This window comes from Chelonoidis abingdonii, chromosome 1 (genome assembly GCF_003597395.2).
Source record: "Chelonoidis abingdonii isolate Lonesome George chromosome 1, CheloAbing_2.0, whole genome shotgun sequence".
Lineage (NCBI taxonomy): Eukaryota > Metazoa > Chordata > Testudines > Testudinidae > Chelonoidis > Chelonoidis abingdonii.
The window spans coordinates 265,833,141-265,852,296 of record NC_133769.1 but is presented as its reverse complement, the minus strand read 5'-3'; the positions used below and the strand labels follow the sequence as shown (position 1 = coordinate 265,852,296).

At 39.2% G+C, this 19,156-nt stretch overlaps 1 protein-coding gene across 3 annotated transcripts; it reads right to left on the bottom strand.

Annotated features, from left to right (window-relative positions):
* Positions 1 to 1,502: 1,502 nt before the first annotated feature.
* ARGLU1 (arginine and glutamate rich 1) lies at positions 1,503 to 13,421 on the bottom strand. 3 transcript variants are annotated; one of them, XR_012654998.1, is made up of 5 exons: positions 12,685 to 13,416; positions 7,538 to 7,763; positions 5,654 to 5,711; positions 5,145 to 5,228; positions 1,503 to 3,456 (listed from the first exon to the last, which is right to left on the bottom strand). XR_012654998.1 is itself a non-coding variant. In XM_075061504.1 (4 exons), exons 1-4 carry the CDS (start codon positions 13,032 to 13,034, stop codon positions 3,292 to 3,294), a joined length of 825 nt encoding a protein of 274 aa, XP_074917605.1. In that variant the 5' UTR covers positions 13,035 to 13,349; the 3' UTR covers positions 1,503 to 3,291. The 3 variants fall into 3 exon arrangements, 2 of the variants coding, with proteins under 2 accessions (XP_074917605.1, XP_032645976.2); XM_075061504.1 differs by lacking the exon at positions 5,654 to 5,711 and having other exon boundaries at positions 12,685 to 13,349; XM_032790085.2 differs by lacking the exon at positions 1,503 to 3,456 and having other exon boundaries at positions 5,168 to 5,711; positions 12,685 to 13,421.
* Between the last annotated feature and the right edge of the window lie 5,735 nt (positions 13,422 to 19,156).

Below are 19,156 nucleotides of genomic sequence, written 5' to 3'. Positions count from 1 at the left end.
AAAGCAGAGGCACCGGAGACAAAGGCCATCTTTATCATCAGATGAAAAATGTATGGTGCACACTGTCTTTGTGTATGTGGACACAAAGATGTCCCACTCCTATCAAATATTCAGTAAGCTAACATGTTCAAAGCAAAGGCTGAAGTGGCTTAAAAACAGGGGAGAAATCAGCACCCCTTCTACACTAGATGAGAAATAACCCCCCAAAATAAACTAATAAAGTCAATGGGAACTGCAGCTCATAATCGTGACTTCAACGAGGTTCAGTGTAACTAATGCAGTAGTTCCCTGAACTTTTTACTAAGCATACTTACCAACTGCATGGTCTTTTTTGCAAGACACCCAGGGTTCAAATTGGAAGGGGGAAGAAAGGGACAAAACCATAGGCAAGTGTCCTCTTTCACCAGCGCTACCGTCTCCTCATCCTGCCAAGGCAGTACTGACCACCTACAGCAGCACCCTCACCCGAATCCCAGTGCTGGGAGACTGTGGGGAGTGGAGAGCAAGCCTCCACTAATGGCTCCAGTTCATTGCAACCTGGAGTGTGGGGTTACAGCACTGCTTAGGTTTGGCCTGGCCACCCATCCCTCATGCCAGAGTGGGCCAAACCTGAGTGGTACTGCAACCTCACCTGTCAGGTTGTAATGCCTGGAGTGGGGAAACAAGGACAGAAGCCATTTGGGGGGAGGGAGGGATAACGGAGCAGACTCATTCTCCAGCCCCTTCCCAGCCTCCCTTCTTCTGAACCATTCTCACAACCCATCTACTGCCTTCCCATGACCCATCCTTTGGGGGAAACTGACAGACTAAATCTATCTGATCAGTTTAATTGTTGCCTGAAGTATTAAGGAATTTGTATACGTAACAAATACTTGTAACTGTAGACGGGTACAAATACCAGGGAGAAGGCTGGAGGCTTAAGTCATTTCTTGTGACAGGATGTCAAACATCAAATAGCAGTGGAAGAACTGGGTCTTCACTATTGCCTTCAGGGTTGCCATTCTTTTAGTGGCAAGAGAAAATATATAGGTATAACAAGAGGACTATTCCCATCACAAATAACTGACAAACAAGTTTTTTGGGGAGACAAGGGGAATTAAGCACACATGAATCTCTCCCTGTACAAAACGAATAAAATGCTAGCTGGCAAGCAGAAATATTTGAAGTTGGTGGAGTTTGACAATTACACACCAGCTGAGGATCTGCTCCTAGGAAGAATACAAATACACAAGCGTAACACATGTAGTAGGATTTGAAACCTAATTTTTTTTTTTTGGACTATACAACATTGTGTCAGAGGATGACTTAAAAATTACGATCTCAAGAAAGCCACTTATACTGCATAACTAAGACAACCAAGATTTTATGTATTGTATTAGTGCCATTATTTAACAAAAGAAAATAATTAATGAAGTATGAAATATTACAACTGCAAATCTGCATTAGGGCAGATTTAGTTTCTTGCATTCAGAAAAGGAGAGGAAACAAAATACATAGGTCTGTTTAAGTATTGATTTTTTAATAGCTTGTTTCTCATATAGGGAACAAGGGGAAGTTTTATATTTTAGAAATACAGGTATCAGTTGAGTTTTTAAATAAAGCCTGATGCTTGCTACAGGTCATGTACATTGTTTGGCTTCAGTTTGAGTGCTTACTCATTAAGCAACACTATTTCTGTAACAATTTATAAAGACAAATTTAAGTACAAGTACTGATGTAGGTATTTTATATCTTCATGCTTATTGTGACACTCAGGGCAAAGCGGAAAGTGTCAATCTGCACCCGACTCCAAATTCCAGACAAAGATTGCTGCATACTGTTACAGTGACACATTCAACCTGCTACATTTTATTTATCAAATCCACAGAAACAGATCTGGTGACGTATCAGGAATTCTTTCCCTCTCAGTCCGGAAAAATCTTCATATGTTTAGTCAACAATTATAGATGATGTAATACCAATACGAAAAATAGAATTTTAGAACTAGACACTACAGTAGCTGAAGTTTCTGCAGAAGAGTTACATACAAAAGGGGATTTTATATATAGTTTTCAATCTGTGTTTTCATTTGTCAGAATAAAACCCGTATATAAATGGATAACATTCAGGATGCTGCACATGAACAACAGTTGCTTTGCGCCTAAAACAATGTATTTAAACAGAACTTCACTTTCTGCTTTCCATTACCTCGCAAGTGTGCTTGCCCTTCAATTTAAAAATAAATATATACAGGATTTGTTTTCCCCTTCCTAAATCTATCAGATTCACTATATATGGTGATGACCCTAAATTATACAACATACCATATAATGAGGCAAACTCAAGGGGATTAGATACTAAAGTACTTTTCTGGGTTCAGTCAGCTAAAGACGCCAAAATAAGTCTCTGTCAGAATAATACCAACATTTAGTGAAAATAGAGACAGCCATTAAAAAAATATTAAAAACTGGGTTTTTTAACTGTCTGTGTAATCCTTGCATTAGAGGTAGGAAAAGCAACAACTTTTTGGAAGTGAACTTAAAAAATGCCACTATATTTTTGAATTTAGGAAAGTGAACTGTCACTCTTACTGTAGTTACACAAGTGTACTAAAAAAATTTACTTAAACATATGAATTTAAGACTTTACTTTATTCAGCAAATTGGTTTATTTACACAATGGGGAATGCTGGTTGAATTTTGTCAATGTAATAAAAACAATCTAAGCGACAATACTGAACTCTCAATCTCTCTATATATTCATAGCAGAATTGACCAACTGTTTCCTTACCTGTATCAGGAACATCAAGTGCAACAGTGGGACAGTATCATAGGACACTGATTTAATAATAAACCACAGAGGTCCAGTAGTACTTTGGGAATTTACTGATGCATATACTAACTTTTTTTGTCATTAAAAGTCAGCAAAACCAGCATGAAATTCGAATATCAGAGTATAACTCTGAAATCAGTGGGTCAGTAAAAACCTTATCAGATCATACACAATTTATAAAGTGACCTGATCTGCTTCAAACCACTATTACAGAAACAAAATGGATGAGAACAGATTACTCTCTAAAAGGCAACAGTGATCTGATAAAGATTTAACTTAATGGAAGTTAAAAAAAAAAATTAAGAATTGCAGAGCACAGCCCCTATTAGAACAAGCTAACTTTCCAGACTTTCAAAAATTTAAAAAAAAAAAGATCCCCCCCAAAAATAAAAAAAAAGGTGAAAGAAACCACTTCAACATGAAGCTACCATACAAAGTTTTTCTGTTTCGTTTTTCTTTTTAAGAGTTCAGAGTTCCAATTTAATCCTGGCTCTTTAGTGAGAAAGACAGTTTTGGCCTAGACTTTCCCTTGCCCAGGATCATTTTTTGCTCTTCCTTTTGCTGACGTTGCCTCTCTTGTTCTAGTTTCATCCTCTCCTCATGAATCTTTCTTTGTTCTTCAACAATTTTCAATTGTTCTTCAGCCTGCGTACAAAACCAGTAGAATTTAGAATACATAATATTTTGCAGTCCCTGTAGTAGTGATTTCTCAATCTCTATTTTACATGTATTCAGCAAACACAAAAGCCAATTCTGCAACCTTAAGACATGTCACTACTCATGTTACAAGTTCTATTGGCTTCACAGAAGTAGAGTTTTGCACATACATAAACATTTTCAGCGCATATCAAAATGCATATCAAAATCTCATACACCAATATAGTTCTTTCCATTTTCAACACACTTTACAAATACTATCTCTACATATTTATATGGATTACAAATTTAAATGTAACATTGTTCCTGTTTTCATTATTAGGGAAATCAATTTATAAAAAAGAATATTCTCCACTACTTCTTGTTTGTGTTTGATAACTTAAAGGGGCACTATCAATATAGAGCAAAACCCTGCCAAGTTTTCATCCGATTTCTTTCTCAACCTATTACAAGTTACCATTTAGGCTCAAATAGTGCACGCACTTATGCAGTAAGCTTAATGGATTGACTCAGGCATAAAGTGACTTATGTCTATTTGCACTATCAGGACATACTTACTGATGAAAGAAAGATTAGCGGAAGAACTTCTGTATTTTCAAGTTTTTATTTTGTTCATTTAACAGCATTTAGCATACAGTTAATTTGAATATTTTTTCTGTTTTTATAGTTGTTTCTCCATAAAGTGATAAATTAAAAATGTAGTTGTAAAACCACAAAAGCTGACAGTGAGATTTTAAAGCAGGTGTAAATCCAGAAACCAATTTTAACAAAAGCCTTATCTACACAAGAAAGCTGCACTGGTTTAACCTGTGATTTTAAACAATTTAGTTAAACTGGTGCAAACCCCTTTGTAATCAGGCTTATTTTGGATTATTTTAAACTGATCAAGCAAAATGAACCACTCAAACCAAAGTAACAGCATCTACACAGGGAAGCAATGTTTTTGCACTGATTTAACTAAACTGGTTTAAAACCCATTGATTTACTTTAAATGAATGCATCTATCATATACAGAAGTCTGAAGTGTATATGCTGACAAAGTCCTCCTCAACCACTGCACACTGGAATTCTGCTTGTGTCAAACACGTTTATACCTGTTGTTACACTAGGAACACTAGAAGGGCCGGATCCAGGCACCAGCATCCCAAGCAGGTGCTTGGGGCAGCAATCTGCAAGGGGCGGCAGTCTGTGTGTTTCTGCCCCCAAGCAGCGCGCCGAATTGCCACTGCTGACAGCGGGGGCAGTCCATGTGCTGTTAGGGCAGATCACGCCGCGCGTTTCCACGGAGGTGGCAATATGGCAGCAGCTTCTATGTTCACCTGTCTGCAGTGGCAGAGCTTCTGTCTTCTAGCTGAAGACAGAAGCTGCCACCGAATTGCTACCGCCACGGAAACACACGAACTGCCCCTGCCGTGAGCGACGGCAATTTGGCGCGCTGCCTGGGGCGACAAAAACAGTAGAACCGGCCCTGAACACTAGTCAAAGCCTGGCCACCAGTCAAAAACTGAAAGGATACATTGGGAGCTGGGAAGAGACTGTTTGCCATCAAAGTCAATGGGAGCATTCACACCGATTTCAATGAGAGTAGGATTAGATTTAAAAAACACACTTATCTAGCACATCAGGCAATAGGATTTGAACATGTCTACATTAATGTAAACTTCATTTCTACCTACCAGTTTAGCTTGTGCTTCTGCAATTTTTCGATTATTCTCTTCTAATATTCGTTCTAGTTCCTCACGTTTTGCACGCTCTTCCTCCTAAAGGGGAGGACAGGGTAAGATGTTAGAAAAGTAAAATACTCATTTATGTGTCTTCACTAATCTTCCTCAGAATTCTTTTGTGAACTGACTTACAGGGCAGCTTTACAGCCACCTATTTTGTCTCAACAGTAAATTGTGCAGCCACTAAAATTGGTCTCTAGTACTAAATTTAAATCATCCCTCCCAGTCCAAACAGCAACCAACTAAACCCTCCCTAATCATAGATTCCTGACAATTTACTACTAGTATTTTAATACCACACAAATGAACAAGGACAACTACAAAAACTGGATAGTATTTACCAAATTAAAAAAGTAATATATAAAATATAAATAAAGTGAATAGTTGGTCTCACCAATTAAGTATACCTACGTATTCTTTACCTATACTCCTTTAATCAGCATTAAAAGTTGAATATTTACTGTCTTGTCCAGTGTCCTGCAGAGTGTGCTCCTCGGCTGCCATACGCGCCAGCTTCCTCTTTAAAATGATTTGTACTGTTAGCTTGGCAATACCTGCATCAGCAGCTCAACCATTTATAAAGAAACAACATACAAGGAAGGCTGAGCTGAGGAATGCAGATGTTTATGATAAGAAGGAACAAAAATATGTAAATCATTCCTAAGGCAAACAATTAATAAGAAAAATACATTTACTGTTAGTGAAAAATACAAATGGTAATCCATACTTCATGGAACTAAGGGCTTCTTTCGTGGGGAAAATGGACTTAACATTCAATAGTTTGACAATTTTAAGACAGCTTAAACTGTCATCTACAGTTTGAACTGGAATTCAGGAGTTCAGGAAAGGCATGATGAGGAAATAGAGCCTTATAAACTGCTGTTTCCTTGGTGAATTTAATAAAACTTTGTTATGCAAAACATAAATATGAAGAGTGCGGGAAGGTTTTTGAGGTGCTTCAGTTCACATAATAAATATCCAAATTATTTTAATATTTGGGAGATTTAAAATCAGCCAGAGGTTTGTGTCTGTGTAAAAAAGAAAGTTAATATGAAACAAAACAAGCATATGAAGAGAAAACTTCTTACGATGACTAGTAATCAGCTACTAGTTAGCACGCTATGCTCCAAGAATTGAAATTCATTTTACATAGTAAAGCACTGACGAAACTACTCCGTATCAAACTTAAATGATGGTTTATAAAAAACCTTTTTGTGAATGATGCATCCATTTAGTCAACTGAAATCCAATATATACAAATTTCAGCAAATTTTAATGTATATAAAGTCAAAATGCATTTCTCTTAAAGTTGAACTTTGAATTGCACACATGTGAAATTCTGCATATCTTAAGTCTCAGCAAAAGAACTTTTATTTCAAAGATATTATATTGGCAGACAAACAGTTGACATTTAGCCTTAAAGAGAAAGCATCATTGTTAATGATTTTTCTCTTGTAAACTAATCAAGTTATTCATTTAGACCAATTAGTAAAAGAAGTACGGAGTGAGAGAGTTATTGGACACTCAGTGCTATTTAGCTGAATTTTCTTTAAGGGTTTAAAAGATGGACTTTAAATTTTTGGATCCTGGAGTGATTAGTGCAGACAAGCATCAAAGCCTTAGTAGCAAATTACTGCCTCACAGAAAGATGTTTTTCAGCTTTTCCTCCAGCTGCTGATAAAACAAGTCACACGTTTAGCTTGACTTCAGACAAGGACAACCTGCTCCTTAATAAATTCTAGAGAAAAAAAAGGAATTAGTAGTTATTGAAAAATGGATATAATGATTTGGACATAAGTCCTTGGTGAAGACGGTGGCTGGGCTTATGTTCAAAGTACAGGAATTAGTCCAATGTATGCTCAAAGAGAATGTTTGTTTTAAAGGGAGAACAGTAAGAAAACCTAGTTAAAGACAGGTACTGCAGCTCAGTGCTGGACCCTGCTCTTTTCCTGACTGAAGGCAAAAAGCCTCTTACAGTCTACGTAAATAAAATGAAACAAATGAAGGATACATTATTATAAATTTTAACCCTTTCCCCCCAAATAAGAAAGGATTGTGGATAAATCCTGCAGCCATGGCAAAAGTTTCAAACAATTCTCAAATATGTAGGTCAGTTCCATTAAAATTCAAGTATCCTTGTACAGGTTTTAGGAGAGTAACTGTTTTAAGTATCAGTGAGCTCCTCTGAATAGGCTAAAAATTAAGTTGCGCAGCAATGCAAGTTTACACGAGAAGGGAATTAGATTTGCTGTATTCCATCTCTTTCTGAACCGAACAGGAGGCACAACCAGACACTGAAAGTTTTGCCATGGACTGTCTCTACTTTCCAAACGACCGAGCGTTACCTCTCTGGCTTTTTGTGCCGCAAGTTCAGCTTGTCGCTGTCGCTCGAGTTCTTCGAGCAACTGTTTTTCCATGATGCGCTTAGCCTCCTCCACCCTGCGGAGAACCTCTCGCTCAATCTCATCCTTCCGTTTCTCCAGCTCTTCCTCTACGCGCTTAGCCACAAGCTCTTCCACTCTTCGGGCTGTCTCTTCCTCTATGAGTTTCTCTTCAATTTCTTGTTGGCGTCTAGAAAGAGACATGAAAATAATAATTGAATTAGTTATGTCAATAATGAAATTTAAGTAAAAAAATTTGAATTCACAGATTGATGTAGAAGGTTATGGTTGGTATTATATATTTAAATGTTTTCCTTTATTTTTTGTTCACACACAACCCATACAAAAATTTGCTTTACATTTAAGAGAAAGTGAGTAAGATGACTACAAAAGCCATAGGAACATACCATATTTAACGTCAAAGTGTTACATTTAACAACAAAATAGCATTTTGAGTAGGTTCCGATACAGCAAATGGATTATTTTGACTCCGAATGTTACTTAAAGCACAGTAACATTGAAACGTAGCTATCAACTAGAGTACCCATCCCCCTTTCAAAATTCAAAACATTTTAGGTTTTGTGTTACATGAAGTAATAAAACACTGCCCTAAGACCTCCACCTCAAAGGCACCAAACTGGTCTCTAACCAAAATAGAAAGCAGAGACAATAAAATTTGTAATTTGAATATTCCTAACAAAAGCTCCAGGTGTTGGCGTAATCTAGATCTCCAATAATTTACCTTATCACATATCAAATACTGCAGATCTACTTAATTTCTTTATGATGGTATTGAGTATCAAGTATAATTGTACAAAAGCAAATATCATCAATTTGGAGTCCTAAATAAAGCATTACTTTTGTGTTCTGTATTTTTATAAAGGATTTTTCTCTAAAGAGTGGGGGTTTTTGTTTGTTTTTCAGTAAGATGCTATTTTTTTTTTAAAAGGGTAACACCAAATATGATAGGATGCAAAATGTTATATTCACTTAACTTTAACTCCATTCACATTTTTCACCGAACAGTAAAATATTGGATTAGATTTTACAAAAGCTTAATACCTGCTGTAGTACTTGCTACCATGAAGATGAAAAAGCTCCTCATGATAGCAAGCACTATGCACAGTAGTGAGCATTTGTAGGATTGGGCCCGTTCATGAATTAAATATTCAAATACTAACAGAAGGTTCATTTTATATAAAATAATATTCTACAGCTATTCCTTAAATAGTATTCGTTTTTCAGGGTTACTGTACTGTATTATTTTTACATTCACACTAGACTTATTTGAATTGAAAAACTTAAGCACATGACTGAAATACTGACTACAATACGTTTAAGAGATGCATCTTAATTTGTCAGCTAGGACCAATAATCTATGGTTTACAATATAAGACATAAAATAGAATAGTTTCCGGTCACTTTCTTGTTAAAGTAAGAGTTTCAGATGGTATTCACTCAATTATAAGATTATTTTTAATATGAAGATGTTTTCAATTATTCATACATTTTCAGAAAAATTATATAATTTTACAGATTTTGGATTTCCTAGTGGGGATTTTACAAAATAGTAAGATCACACATATCCTACAGGGAATGGATTGACTATCTAAATAACATATTTGAAACACCTAGGGACTCCTTGAACCTATAGGTTTAACCCCCAGAAGAGACAATTTAGTCTTTCATTCTACTGATGCAGATGTGGGCTCTTTCTGATGAAACCTTAAAGCAGAGAACTTTGGTTTAAGTGGATATAAAATATTCCATTGCCCATTTCCTCACCTCACTGTTGTGCAGTGTATTTGCTGCCCAATGCACTTTCATTCCAGAAATAACTACAAGGTTCTTGTAGACATATTCTCTAAATTGCTTTTAAAACCTTCAGAATAAGGATCAAATCTAAAATAATATTATATTACTCAGAAGGTTGTAACTGTGCTGGAAAATTTGCTTCACGTTAAGCCTTGGTATATATCAGGTATCGAGCTATACAAATCTTTATTTATTGTTGCCCTCGTAATCAAATATTTGAATATTAGAAGTTAAATCCACATGACCATTTTTTTTTCCAAATTAAAGCAAATATTTCAGGCAAATGAACACGTGAACTGCTCACTTTTTAAAAATAAAGTAAGTAAATTATGTTGTGCTCAAATTAGCATCGCACTGTGAAGGTTTCACACCTTCTTCTACTTCTGGCAAAAAATTTCAAGATTCATAAAATTAGGGGCAGCACTTGCATTGCTTTCCAAAATTACAGACAATTATTACATTACACCCCTCCCCCAAGTTTTAGTGTTCCAGGAAATCTGATAAAAAACTACATTATAAAAGCTGTGTTAAAAAAGCGTGAATACATGAGAATTTATTCTCAAAGATTTAAGTTCTGTATTAGACCATCACCCTAACATCTACATTTGAAGATTTAACTCTACAAGTCAATGTTGCAGATTCTCAATAAATGCAGGATCAGGCTTAAATATGGTAGCATAGTTTCTATCTATAATAAGGTATTTTCTGTAACAGGTGTATACAAGACTTCCTAGACAGAGGTAAAATTAGCATCTTCCTCTAACAGGCAACATTTTCAGAAACAGCAGCAAGTCAAAGCATGTTTGTGTCAGATTTTTCAGAATAAGTTATGAGATTCATATAGAGTGTGTTAGGAGTTTTATGAGAGCTGCAAGGAGGAAAGTGCTTATGATTCAGTGGATTTGCCACATAAACACTTCCATATTCATTTATTTGTAGACCTTGAAATTAAGTGTCACTGAAAAGAACAGAAAACAGGATAAAGCATAGAGGTCTCTTATACCTCTGGACAGCCATTCTGTACAGATTCAGAAGACAGCTACATACATTGAAAATGGCTATCACTAGGCAATTTGATAAGTGACATATAAGTCAGTATGAAATATGAAGTGCTTGATTCAACTAGTGAACCACAAAATTTAAATTTAATATAGTTTGCCACACTAACAAAGCCCAAATGGAATCCCCTCCCTCCCCTCACCCCAAAAAAACAAAACCCCTGAACCCCCTCCCTTCAAAAAACATGCAAGTGTTTTTGTTTTTTTTTAAGTTCACAACACTTAAATAACCTGGACAACTAGGGACTCTTGTGCACCTTTTAAATAGTATTTTGACAAACAGCAGAATTCTGTTTGCCTAACAAACTCCTGTGAGAGAGAGACTGCACTTTACTGCACTGTTACTACTTCGATCAAATCCCATATTGCCCACCTAGATCATAAGTATTCCACCATTTTTCATAATAAGCTGATTTGTGTAGTATAACAAAGTTGCTCTAGAAAAACATTAAAGTACAGGTAAGAATGCCAACAGATTTTTTTCTTAATGAGCTCTGGCCTACTAGTCAGGTAAACAGAACCAGATTTGTTGCAAATCAAAGATTTAATGGCAACATAATGATCAACTCCTTTAAAGATCTTAAACCTTTTATTTTCCTTCAATAATAGAACAGCTTCTTCCCTCCCCTAAAGAGCCATTTTGGTTTGGTAAGAAATCAGGCCTTTGTTATAAAAAAAGTAGATGTCCAATTACTTTAAAATTGCAAATATTTCACAAGTCACATAAATATTTTATTTGAGAACGTATAAGTGTTTGTCTTACAGCTCATTTAAAGAGCTACCTAGGAACGAAAAAGAATCTGGAACAAAAGCATTAAGATTCCAAATTGAGAAGAGACTGAATGTTTAAAAATAAACAACCAGAGCAGGAATCTCTTCTTACTCTTAACTATAGGCTAGAGCAATGGTTCTCAAACTTCTGTACTCGTGACCCCTTTCACAAAGGAAGCCTCTGAGTGCGGTCCCCCTTATAAATTAAAAACACTTTAAATATATTTAATACCATTATAAACGCTGGAGACAAAACAGGGTTTGGGGCAGAAGCTGACAGTTCGCAACTCCCCATGTAATAACCTTGTGACCCCCAGTTTGAGAACCCCTGGGCTAGAGTAACTTCACTGATTTCAATAGAATTAATCCTGATTGACCCAGGTCTAACAGGAGAATCAGCGCCCAGTGTCTCTAAGACAAAATATTTTGAAATTTTTCAAATGGTGTGTTCTGTAACCCTACATTTGATGATATCGCTATCAAACTGCAATTAGCATAGGTCAAGAGGACTCTCAACAGCAGAATGGATTAAAATAGAAATGAAAGCAGCAATATGGAGAGATAAGCATTTCCAACATATGGATAATTTGTAATTATTTTATTCATTTTGATATAGCTAGAACAATGCCAAAAGAAAATGAGTTGGTGTAAAATTAATTGAACTGGTTGTCATTATTGGAGTCTGCCTAAGCATTCATTTACAAAGGTAGGATCAGACAGTATTTTTGTTTCCCCAGGTCAATATTTTTGCACCACAGTTTCATAGCTCAAGTTGCCAGGTTTATAGGACATTCAAAAATGATGAATTTATTACAACTTGTTACAAGGAGTTTTGTTGCTGTCTGTGATGGAATAAAAAATCATAAAGGAGAATAAAAATATTTCTAATAACTTAAATAATACTGCAAGTGAACTATTCGGGCACCTAATTCCAAATCTATAACAAAATGAAGGAAGGCCTGTGGGTTTTATGAAATATAACAAGAGCTACACACACTTGAACACAGAACATGCTAGTTTTGTTCAACTGAGCAAGTGTTCCATGATATGAATCCTCTCTGATTTAGCACTAATGCTGAGACAAACCCCGAATTAGTATACTTGTTGAGTGCATCTTTTTACGAGGCACAATACAGCCCTCGGGCCAACTAGGAGTGCCTCAGCCTAAAGAATAAGCTGCATGCTCGCAGAAAGGGGGAGGGACAAAAGTCTGGCAGTGAGTGCTGCACACACAGCCCCAGAGGCGGCGAGGCCTCGGACAGAGGAGGAGACCGAACCGAAGGCCCTTATACGCAGGTTACAGGAGGAAGCAAGATGGATGGGGAGGGAGGGAAGCAGCGGCTCAGCGGTGGCTGTTTTCTAGCGGGGAGCATGGGAGGGAGGGGCTCGGCGAGATTGCCCCGGGATCGAAGCGAGAGGAGGGAGCCGCTGCGAGCCGGGCTCAGGATCCCCGAGGTGGGCACTCACATTTTCCGCTGCCGCTCGAACTCCGCTTTTTTCTCCTCCTCCTCCCGCTTCTGCTTCTCGTCCAGGCTGCTGCGCTTGCTCACCGTGCGCCCGAAGATGTCGATGCGGTCCGGGGGGGACGAGGCGCGCTCCCGCTCGCGCTCCCGGCGGGACGAGGGGGCCGTGTTGGAGCGGGACCGGGAGCGGGACTCGCGGCGCCGGTTCCGCTTGGTCTCCCGGGACTTGGAGCGCTTGCGCGCCCGCTCCTTCTCCCGGGAGCGGGACCGCGAGCGGCTCCGGTTCTTCTTGGTGTGCTTGGAGCTCTTGGTGTGCTTGGAGCGGGACGAGCTCCGGCTGCGGGACCGACCCATGGCGGAGCCCCCCGGCCGCGGCCGCCCCGCCCGAAGCCTGGACGCTAGCGGCACCTGAGAGAGGCGCGGGGGGACGCGCGCATCAGCCTGGCTGGGCCTCTCCCCCGCCCGGCTCACTGAGGAGAAGGAGCAGGCCCCGAAGGCGGCAGCGAATCCGGACGGAGACAAGATGGCGGCCCCAACCCAGCAGTGACTCGGCTCCTTGCCGCCCCACAATGCACCGCGTACGCACAGGCGGCTCCCTCCTCTTTTTGACCGCCGGAGACACCCGAAGGCGCTCGGAGAGGTTCGGGCCGAGTCGGGCTGAGCTCGGGAATGTGTGGGGGTGGGAAGAAGTAGAACCCTTGCGCATGCGCAGAGCATGTCCTTGCGCCATTGGGTGACTGGCGGCGGATGGGCCCAGTTCGCCTCACTCCCCCGGTGCCCGGGTTATCAGGGGCGCGGAGACCCCCTAGGCGCGCACGCGGAGGCTGAGGGCTCTAAGCGCTGCTTTCCGCCCCATGTGAAGCCCGAAGGTGTCACCGGTTGTGCGAAGGCCCCCCCGTCTCTCCGCGCTCGGTGACCCCCGCGCCCACTTCCACGGGTGTCGCTGTGACGTGCCGGGAGCTCTGGTTGGGGGTAGCAGCGGGGGACAGTTTAAACATTTAAAAAAAGAAAAAAAACAGTTGAGAAAATTTTCACGCACCGCCCCACACACAAACTGCTGCTCACACGCACTAAAGGGCTGGTCAGAAATTTCCCCTCAATTGGCTCTGAATTATTCTCTCGCTCTCCAGCTGCCTGGAGCAGCTGCTGGGGGGTCTCACTCCTTAGGCGGGGCAGTTGCTAGAAGTGTGACTAGTATGTGCCAGGGATGCCCTGGCGGTGCATCTGGTTCCGTCCTTGCTTCCACCCTCCCTGGCGTGGTGCTGAGTGTGGGCCTTGATCCTGCCCTTGAATCCCCAGCCACAGGCCATCTTGCACATCCTCACTGGCCTCAGTGAAGCCCGTGTGGCCACACCGGTCCCACATTTTGTGTCTGATTACAAGATTGGAGCAATAACTTCAGAGGGGTAACTGTGTACGTCTAGAAATGTAAAAAGCGACAAAGCACCTTATTGACTAACAGAAGTATTGGAACGTAAGCCTATGCTCCAATACTTCTGTTAGTCTATAAAGAGCCATAATTTGGCATTGTGTATGCGTGCAGCTAAACCAGGTTCGACTGCAGCAGTTGCTGACACCGTAGGTAAATATACTAGTGTAGAGAAGGCCTGGGATGCACAAAAAATCCTTTCTAAAAACAGAGCAACTAATCACTGTAAGGGTAGGGAGGGTGTCTAATCTAGTGATTAGGCTGAATATAAGTGGTTGAATGAAGATGCTTGGTTGTGCTCCCAGCACTGCCAGAGACTTATCTTCAGTGGGGAAATTTACCCAAACTGCCGCTGATGTTTTAATTGGTTCAGGTAAAATAGTGGGAGCACTAGGCAAGGCAGTTCTCTCGTGGTTGAATTCCCAGTTTAAAAAAAGACCTAATTCAAATGGATACAGCCTGTTACTACATGTAATATGGAAGCGTAAGGGGAAAAGTGAAAAAATAGTTAAAATGACACTTTACTGCTTTATTTAATTTTTGGCAGAAATGTTTCTGTTAATGATTAGTTAAAGGTGAACTGCAAATGATTTCTAAAAATATAATCCCTTTTGTGCCCTTTTTTCTTCTTTATGATAGATAAAGTACTGAAAACTATGTAAGGTTTTAGTTCTGCTTGTTTTACCATTCCATTTCATGGAGGATTTTGATATTTTGAAATTTGGTTTCATTCCAGTTTGGAATAAAACCAAACATTTTGAAATCCTCTGCAAAAGTAAATGGACTCTGAAAGTCCAGGAGTCCCCAACATTGATGCGGTCCACTGGGGTCCCCAGCTCAGAGACAGTCCAAGCCTTGGGGTCCCAGGATGAGTGGCAGTCTGCATTGTGGACTGCCCCAAAGCTGTGGATCCTGGAAGCCTGGGCTCCTCAGTAGTTGGGTAGGTTAGCTGGCAGAAACTACACAGGTTTTCCAGGGGATCTTTGTCGAAATTGAATGATCAGTACTATCAGTAAGTTTCAATTTCAACGAATCAGTAAGTTCTTGCCAAGAAATGTTTCACTGGAATTTTTTTGACCAGTTTTAGCCTTAATTTTACTAGTACTCCAATCACCAAAGCGTGCATAGAACCTGAACTGTAATGTAAAAAACAAGCAGAAAACGAACATATCTTTCAGGCCTTCTTTATAAATCCTAAGCAAGGAAAAAAGGACACAAGCCTATGTTTTCCCCTTTGCAGGTCACCTTTAGCAGCATCTATATTTGTCCTCTCCAGTCCTCTATGTTACAGAATCCTTCCCCATTCTAATCAGTACTATTAATGCATCAGAGACTGTAGGCTTCATGAAGAGTGTATTATCATAGTTCTTTATGTGATTTAATAAATTATTTTATCATATTTGGTGGTGCAATAAAACAATTACAAAGGTACATTATTCATAGCAGGACTCCTTTTACTAGGAATTCAGGATTGTTTAATTGTTATTCCTTTTTTATTCACAACAGCATGATAGGAACACAGGGTTTCCAATCCACAGGATCAGACCGACATTTAGGTCTTGGTTATGGCCAAAACCTGATGTTTCAGCAAAAAGATTCCATTATCCTAAATAATGCACCCATCAAACTATGCAGTGTTACAGAATGGAGAATATTTTCTGACTCTTTCAGTCTTTCACATACCCTGAAGTATGAGATTTGTTTTTCTCATCAGTCTAAGTTTGCCTACCACAATAATAATAATAATGTATAATAATTAATATCCAGTCTTTTTTACAAATACAGCTACAGTATATTTCTCATGATCTATAGCAGAGAATTCCATAGGTTGATTATACACTGTGAAAATAAATATTTAATTTTGTAGATTTTAATTTTACCATCCTTAATTTCATTGAGTGTCCACAAGTTCTTGTACACCTCTACCCCGATGTAACATGACCCAATATAACACAAATTTGGATATAACGCAGTAAAGCAGCACTCCGTGTGTAGGGGGCGGGGGGGGGGGCTGCATGCTCCAGCAGATCAAAGCAAGTTTGATATAATGCTGTTTCACCTATAATGCGGTAAGATTTTTTGGCTCCTGAGGACAGCGTTATATCGGGGTAGAGGTGTATTAGGTAAATGAGTAAAAGGAGGGACTGGTCATTTCCCTAATCAGTTTCCTTTTGTAATTTTTGATACTTTAATGAAGTCTCATCTAATTTTCTTTTTTCTCAGTTAAATAATCTTAGTTTTTGCAGTCATAATTTCATGTTTTTCTCTTTAGGGTTAGGTAACCAAATCAGCACATAGTTCTTCAGTACTGTGCATTTGTATATATATTTTACATTGTTTTTCCTCCATTTTTGTAATATATTATATATCACATTTGCCTCTTAAACAGCTTTTATACACTTCAAGAACATTGTAATTGAGGGCCAAATCCTGGCCTGGCTAAAGCAACATCTGCCCCCTTACTTCCTTGCCCTGGCTACGCACATCATGGGCAGCAGCACGGGAGAGTATGCTACATTTCCTACCCCGCACAACCTAGACATACAGGGGTATCCCTGGCCAGGCACTGTGCTCTGGCAATCTCTAACTCCATAGTCCATGGAACTAGGATATGCCAAGGACTGGTTTGGTCTTCAGTCAGGCCAACTATCAGAGGAGCTGAAAGAATCAAGGGAGCTACCTTTTCTACTCCATTTGATGGTCCTGCATAGAATTTAGCTCATTTCGTCCTGAGGATCCAGCACCAGGAGTTTGAAGTGGAAAGATTCTGCTGTGCAAGCAGGAAAAGAGCAGCAGAGCATAAACCACTTGATAAGTATTTTATGGTGATCTGAAATAATCTTGTTCACAATAGTAAGAGGAAAAAGGAGGTCAGAAGAGCAAGAACCTTTAACAGCAAAGAAGTTCAAATATTTATGCATTATTTCAAACTACAGTAGCTATTTTCAGCTTTACTCAGTTATCAGCTGTTTATTACAAGATCAGGAACTGTTACATTGTACACAGTAAAAAAAACAAACGTGAATTGACTGTGAATTTGTGTCACATTTTGAATTGCTAAGGCTAGGCAGGTGCATAAGTTGTATTGCCTAATAACTTCTTTCACACATACTGCCAAAGCTGCTGCTTTTGGTTGTGCATTTTCTGTCAGCTGCTTTGCTTATATGTTAGAAGCTTCACAGATTTCTTAGCAGTTCTGCTGCAGATACAGCAGAGGCCAGGCATCTGGGAGATCAGCAGAACAGCTGGGTGGAAGCATGGCAGAAGCACAGAGCAGGTGGCAAGGAGGAAAGCAATCTTTTTCTTTTAAAGCTTTTTTCTTTTGAAACTTGTGAGAACAGACTGAGTCCTTAGAATTGTTGAAAAGGGACTGCTTTGGAAAGGGAAAATTGTTTAATTGGAAGATGAGGGGGAAATCATGTAAAATTTCAAGTCACACCAATACGAAGGGTTTTTCATACAGTATTGATACGAAAGGAGCAGGATAGGGTGTATACATAAATAGAATCACTAGCTTAACCCTATAGGGAGAAGTAAAAGACAGTTAATAATTGTGTGTAGAAAACAGGGATATTTTTGAACACAGACAACACATAATGCAGTTGACAATATATTGCATAACTCTGATACAGAATTTCTATTTCATCAGTATTATATGTACAAGAGAATATGGTTAATTTAAAATTGGATCTAATTTTATTCCAAACCGATTTAGTTTCATGAAAATTGACTGATTTACTGAGAGCATGACCAATAAAGTAATTAAAAATGGTTTTAGATAAAATAACAAAATACAAATGTCAAAAGGTGGATTTATTAGTGTTTAAGTTTGTAAATATTGAGGCTGCTCAGGGCTGGAGTACATCAAACCCCTGAGGTGCCAGCTCGGAGGCAAGTACAGTAGGTCACACTTTGAGGCCACCAAAGCATTTGTGAAAACCCCTGAGGGACTGCCATGTGCCTTAATGTGTATCCTCACAATGACTGATAGGTGGTGCAGCATCGCCGGGGCATAAAGATACTCCACTAATTGTCCCTCCTGTCCCTGAAATTCCACCACAGAATTCCCCATGAACTAGAGGGTGGGGGGAGAATAATGGGTACTAGGTAACTGTCTATCATACCTCTAGCCACCATGCTTCTTAACATTCCCCGCAACTCTTCCAAGATGGAAGTGAGAAAGGCATGGAGGGTGGAGATAAGTGGGGAAATAAGATAAAAAAAGAAACTTTTTTTGAGTTGTACTCTCACATAAAGTATGAAGCTTAAATCACAATGGGCATTGGTGCAATTATATCATCCTACACCTATGAGGTCAGGTCTCTGGAGTCTGGCACGCAATTTCCAAATTACCATCCATATTAGCATAAAAACTAGAATACCCAAATTTTCAATTTTAGTAGTGGCAAAAGAAGATACAAGTTGGATCTACTTTGACTTCCTGCTAATAAATTCTGCTAGTTGATCTGTATAAAAATGTTAAACCCTTCGATTGGAGTTCCAGCCAGAATTGGCATAGGAACAAAGGTGCAAATAAAACAGACTTAATATTCAGGGATCATCAAGGAGATTTTCAAAGACACAAATGATGGAGTTGGGCATCTAACTAATTTCTGCCTTTGAAAATCTCACCTCTAGGATTAACAGGACCTCAGGCTATATGGGCTTTGGCCAGAATTTAAAACAGCTAAATAGAAGAAAGAAAAATCCAAATTATCTGAGATTTCCCTTTGATATTTTGCTTTGGAACATCCCTAAGTGAATGGCTATGTAATGCACCTCTAGAGATATAGAGTGCCAGATTAAGTGTGTTTCTCTTGGTATTTCTCTTTCACAAAGAGAATATACAGGTAGATTTCAGCCAGGAGTTTAAAAACAGGAATGAAAAGTTAGGCTCCTAAATTAGCAATTAAAAACCTGCCTGATTTCCAAAAGTGCTGAACAGCCAGGAGCTCACATGCAAGTAAATTGGAGATGCTGGGTGCACAGGATACAAATAAAGACTGTGCCTGTCCTGCCCTGATAAGTTTACAGTCTATGGGTATGT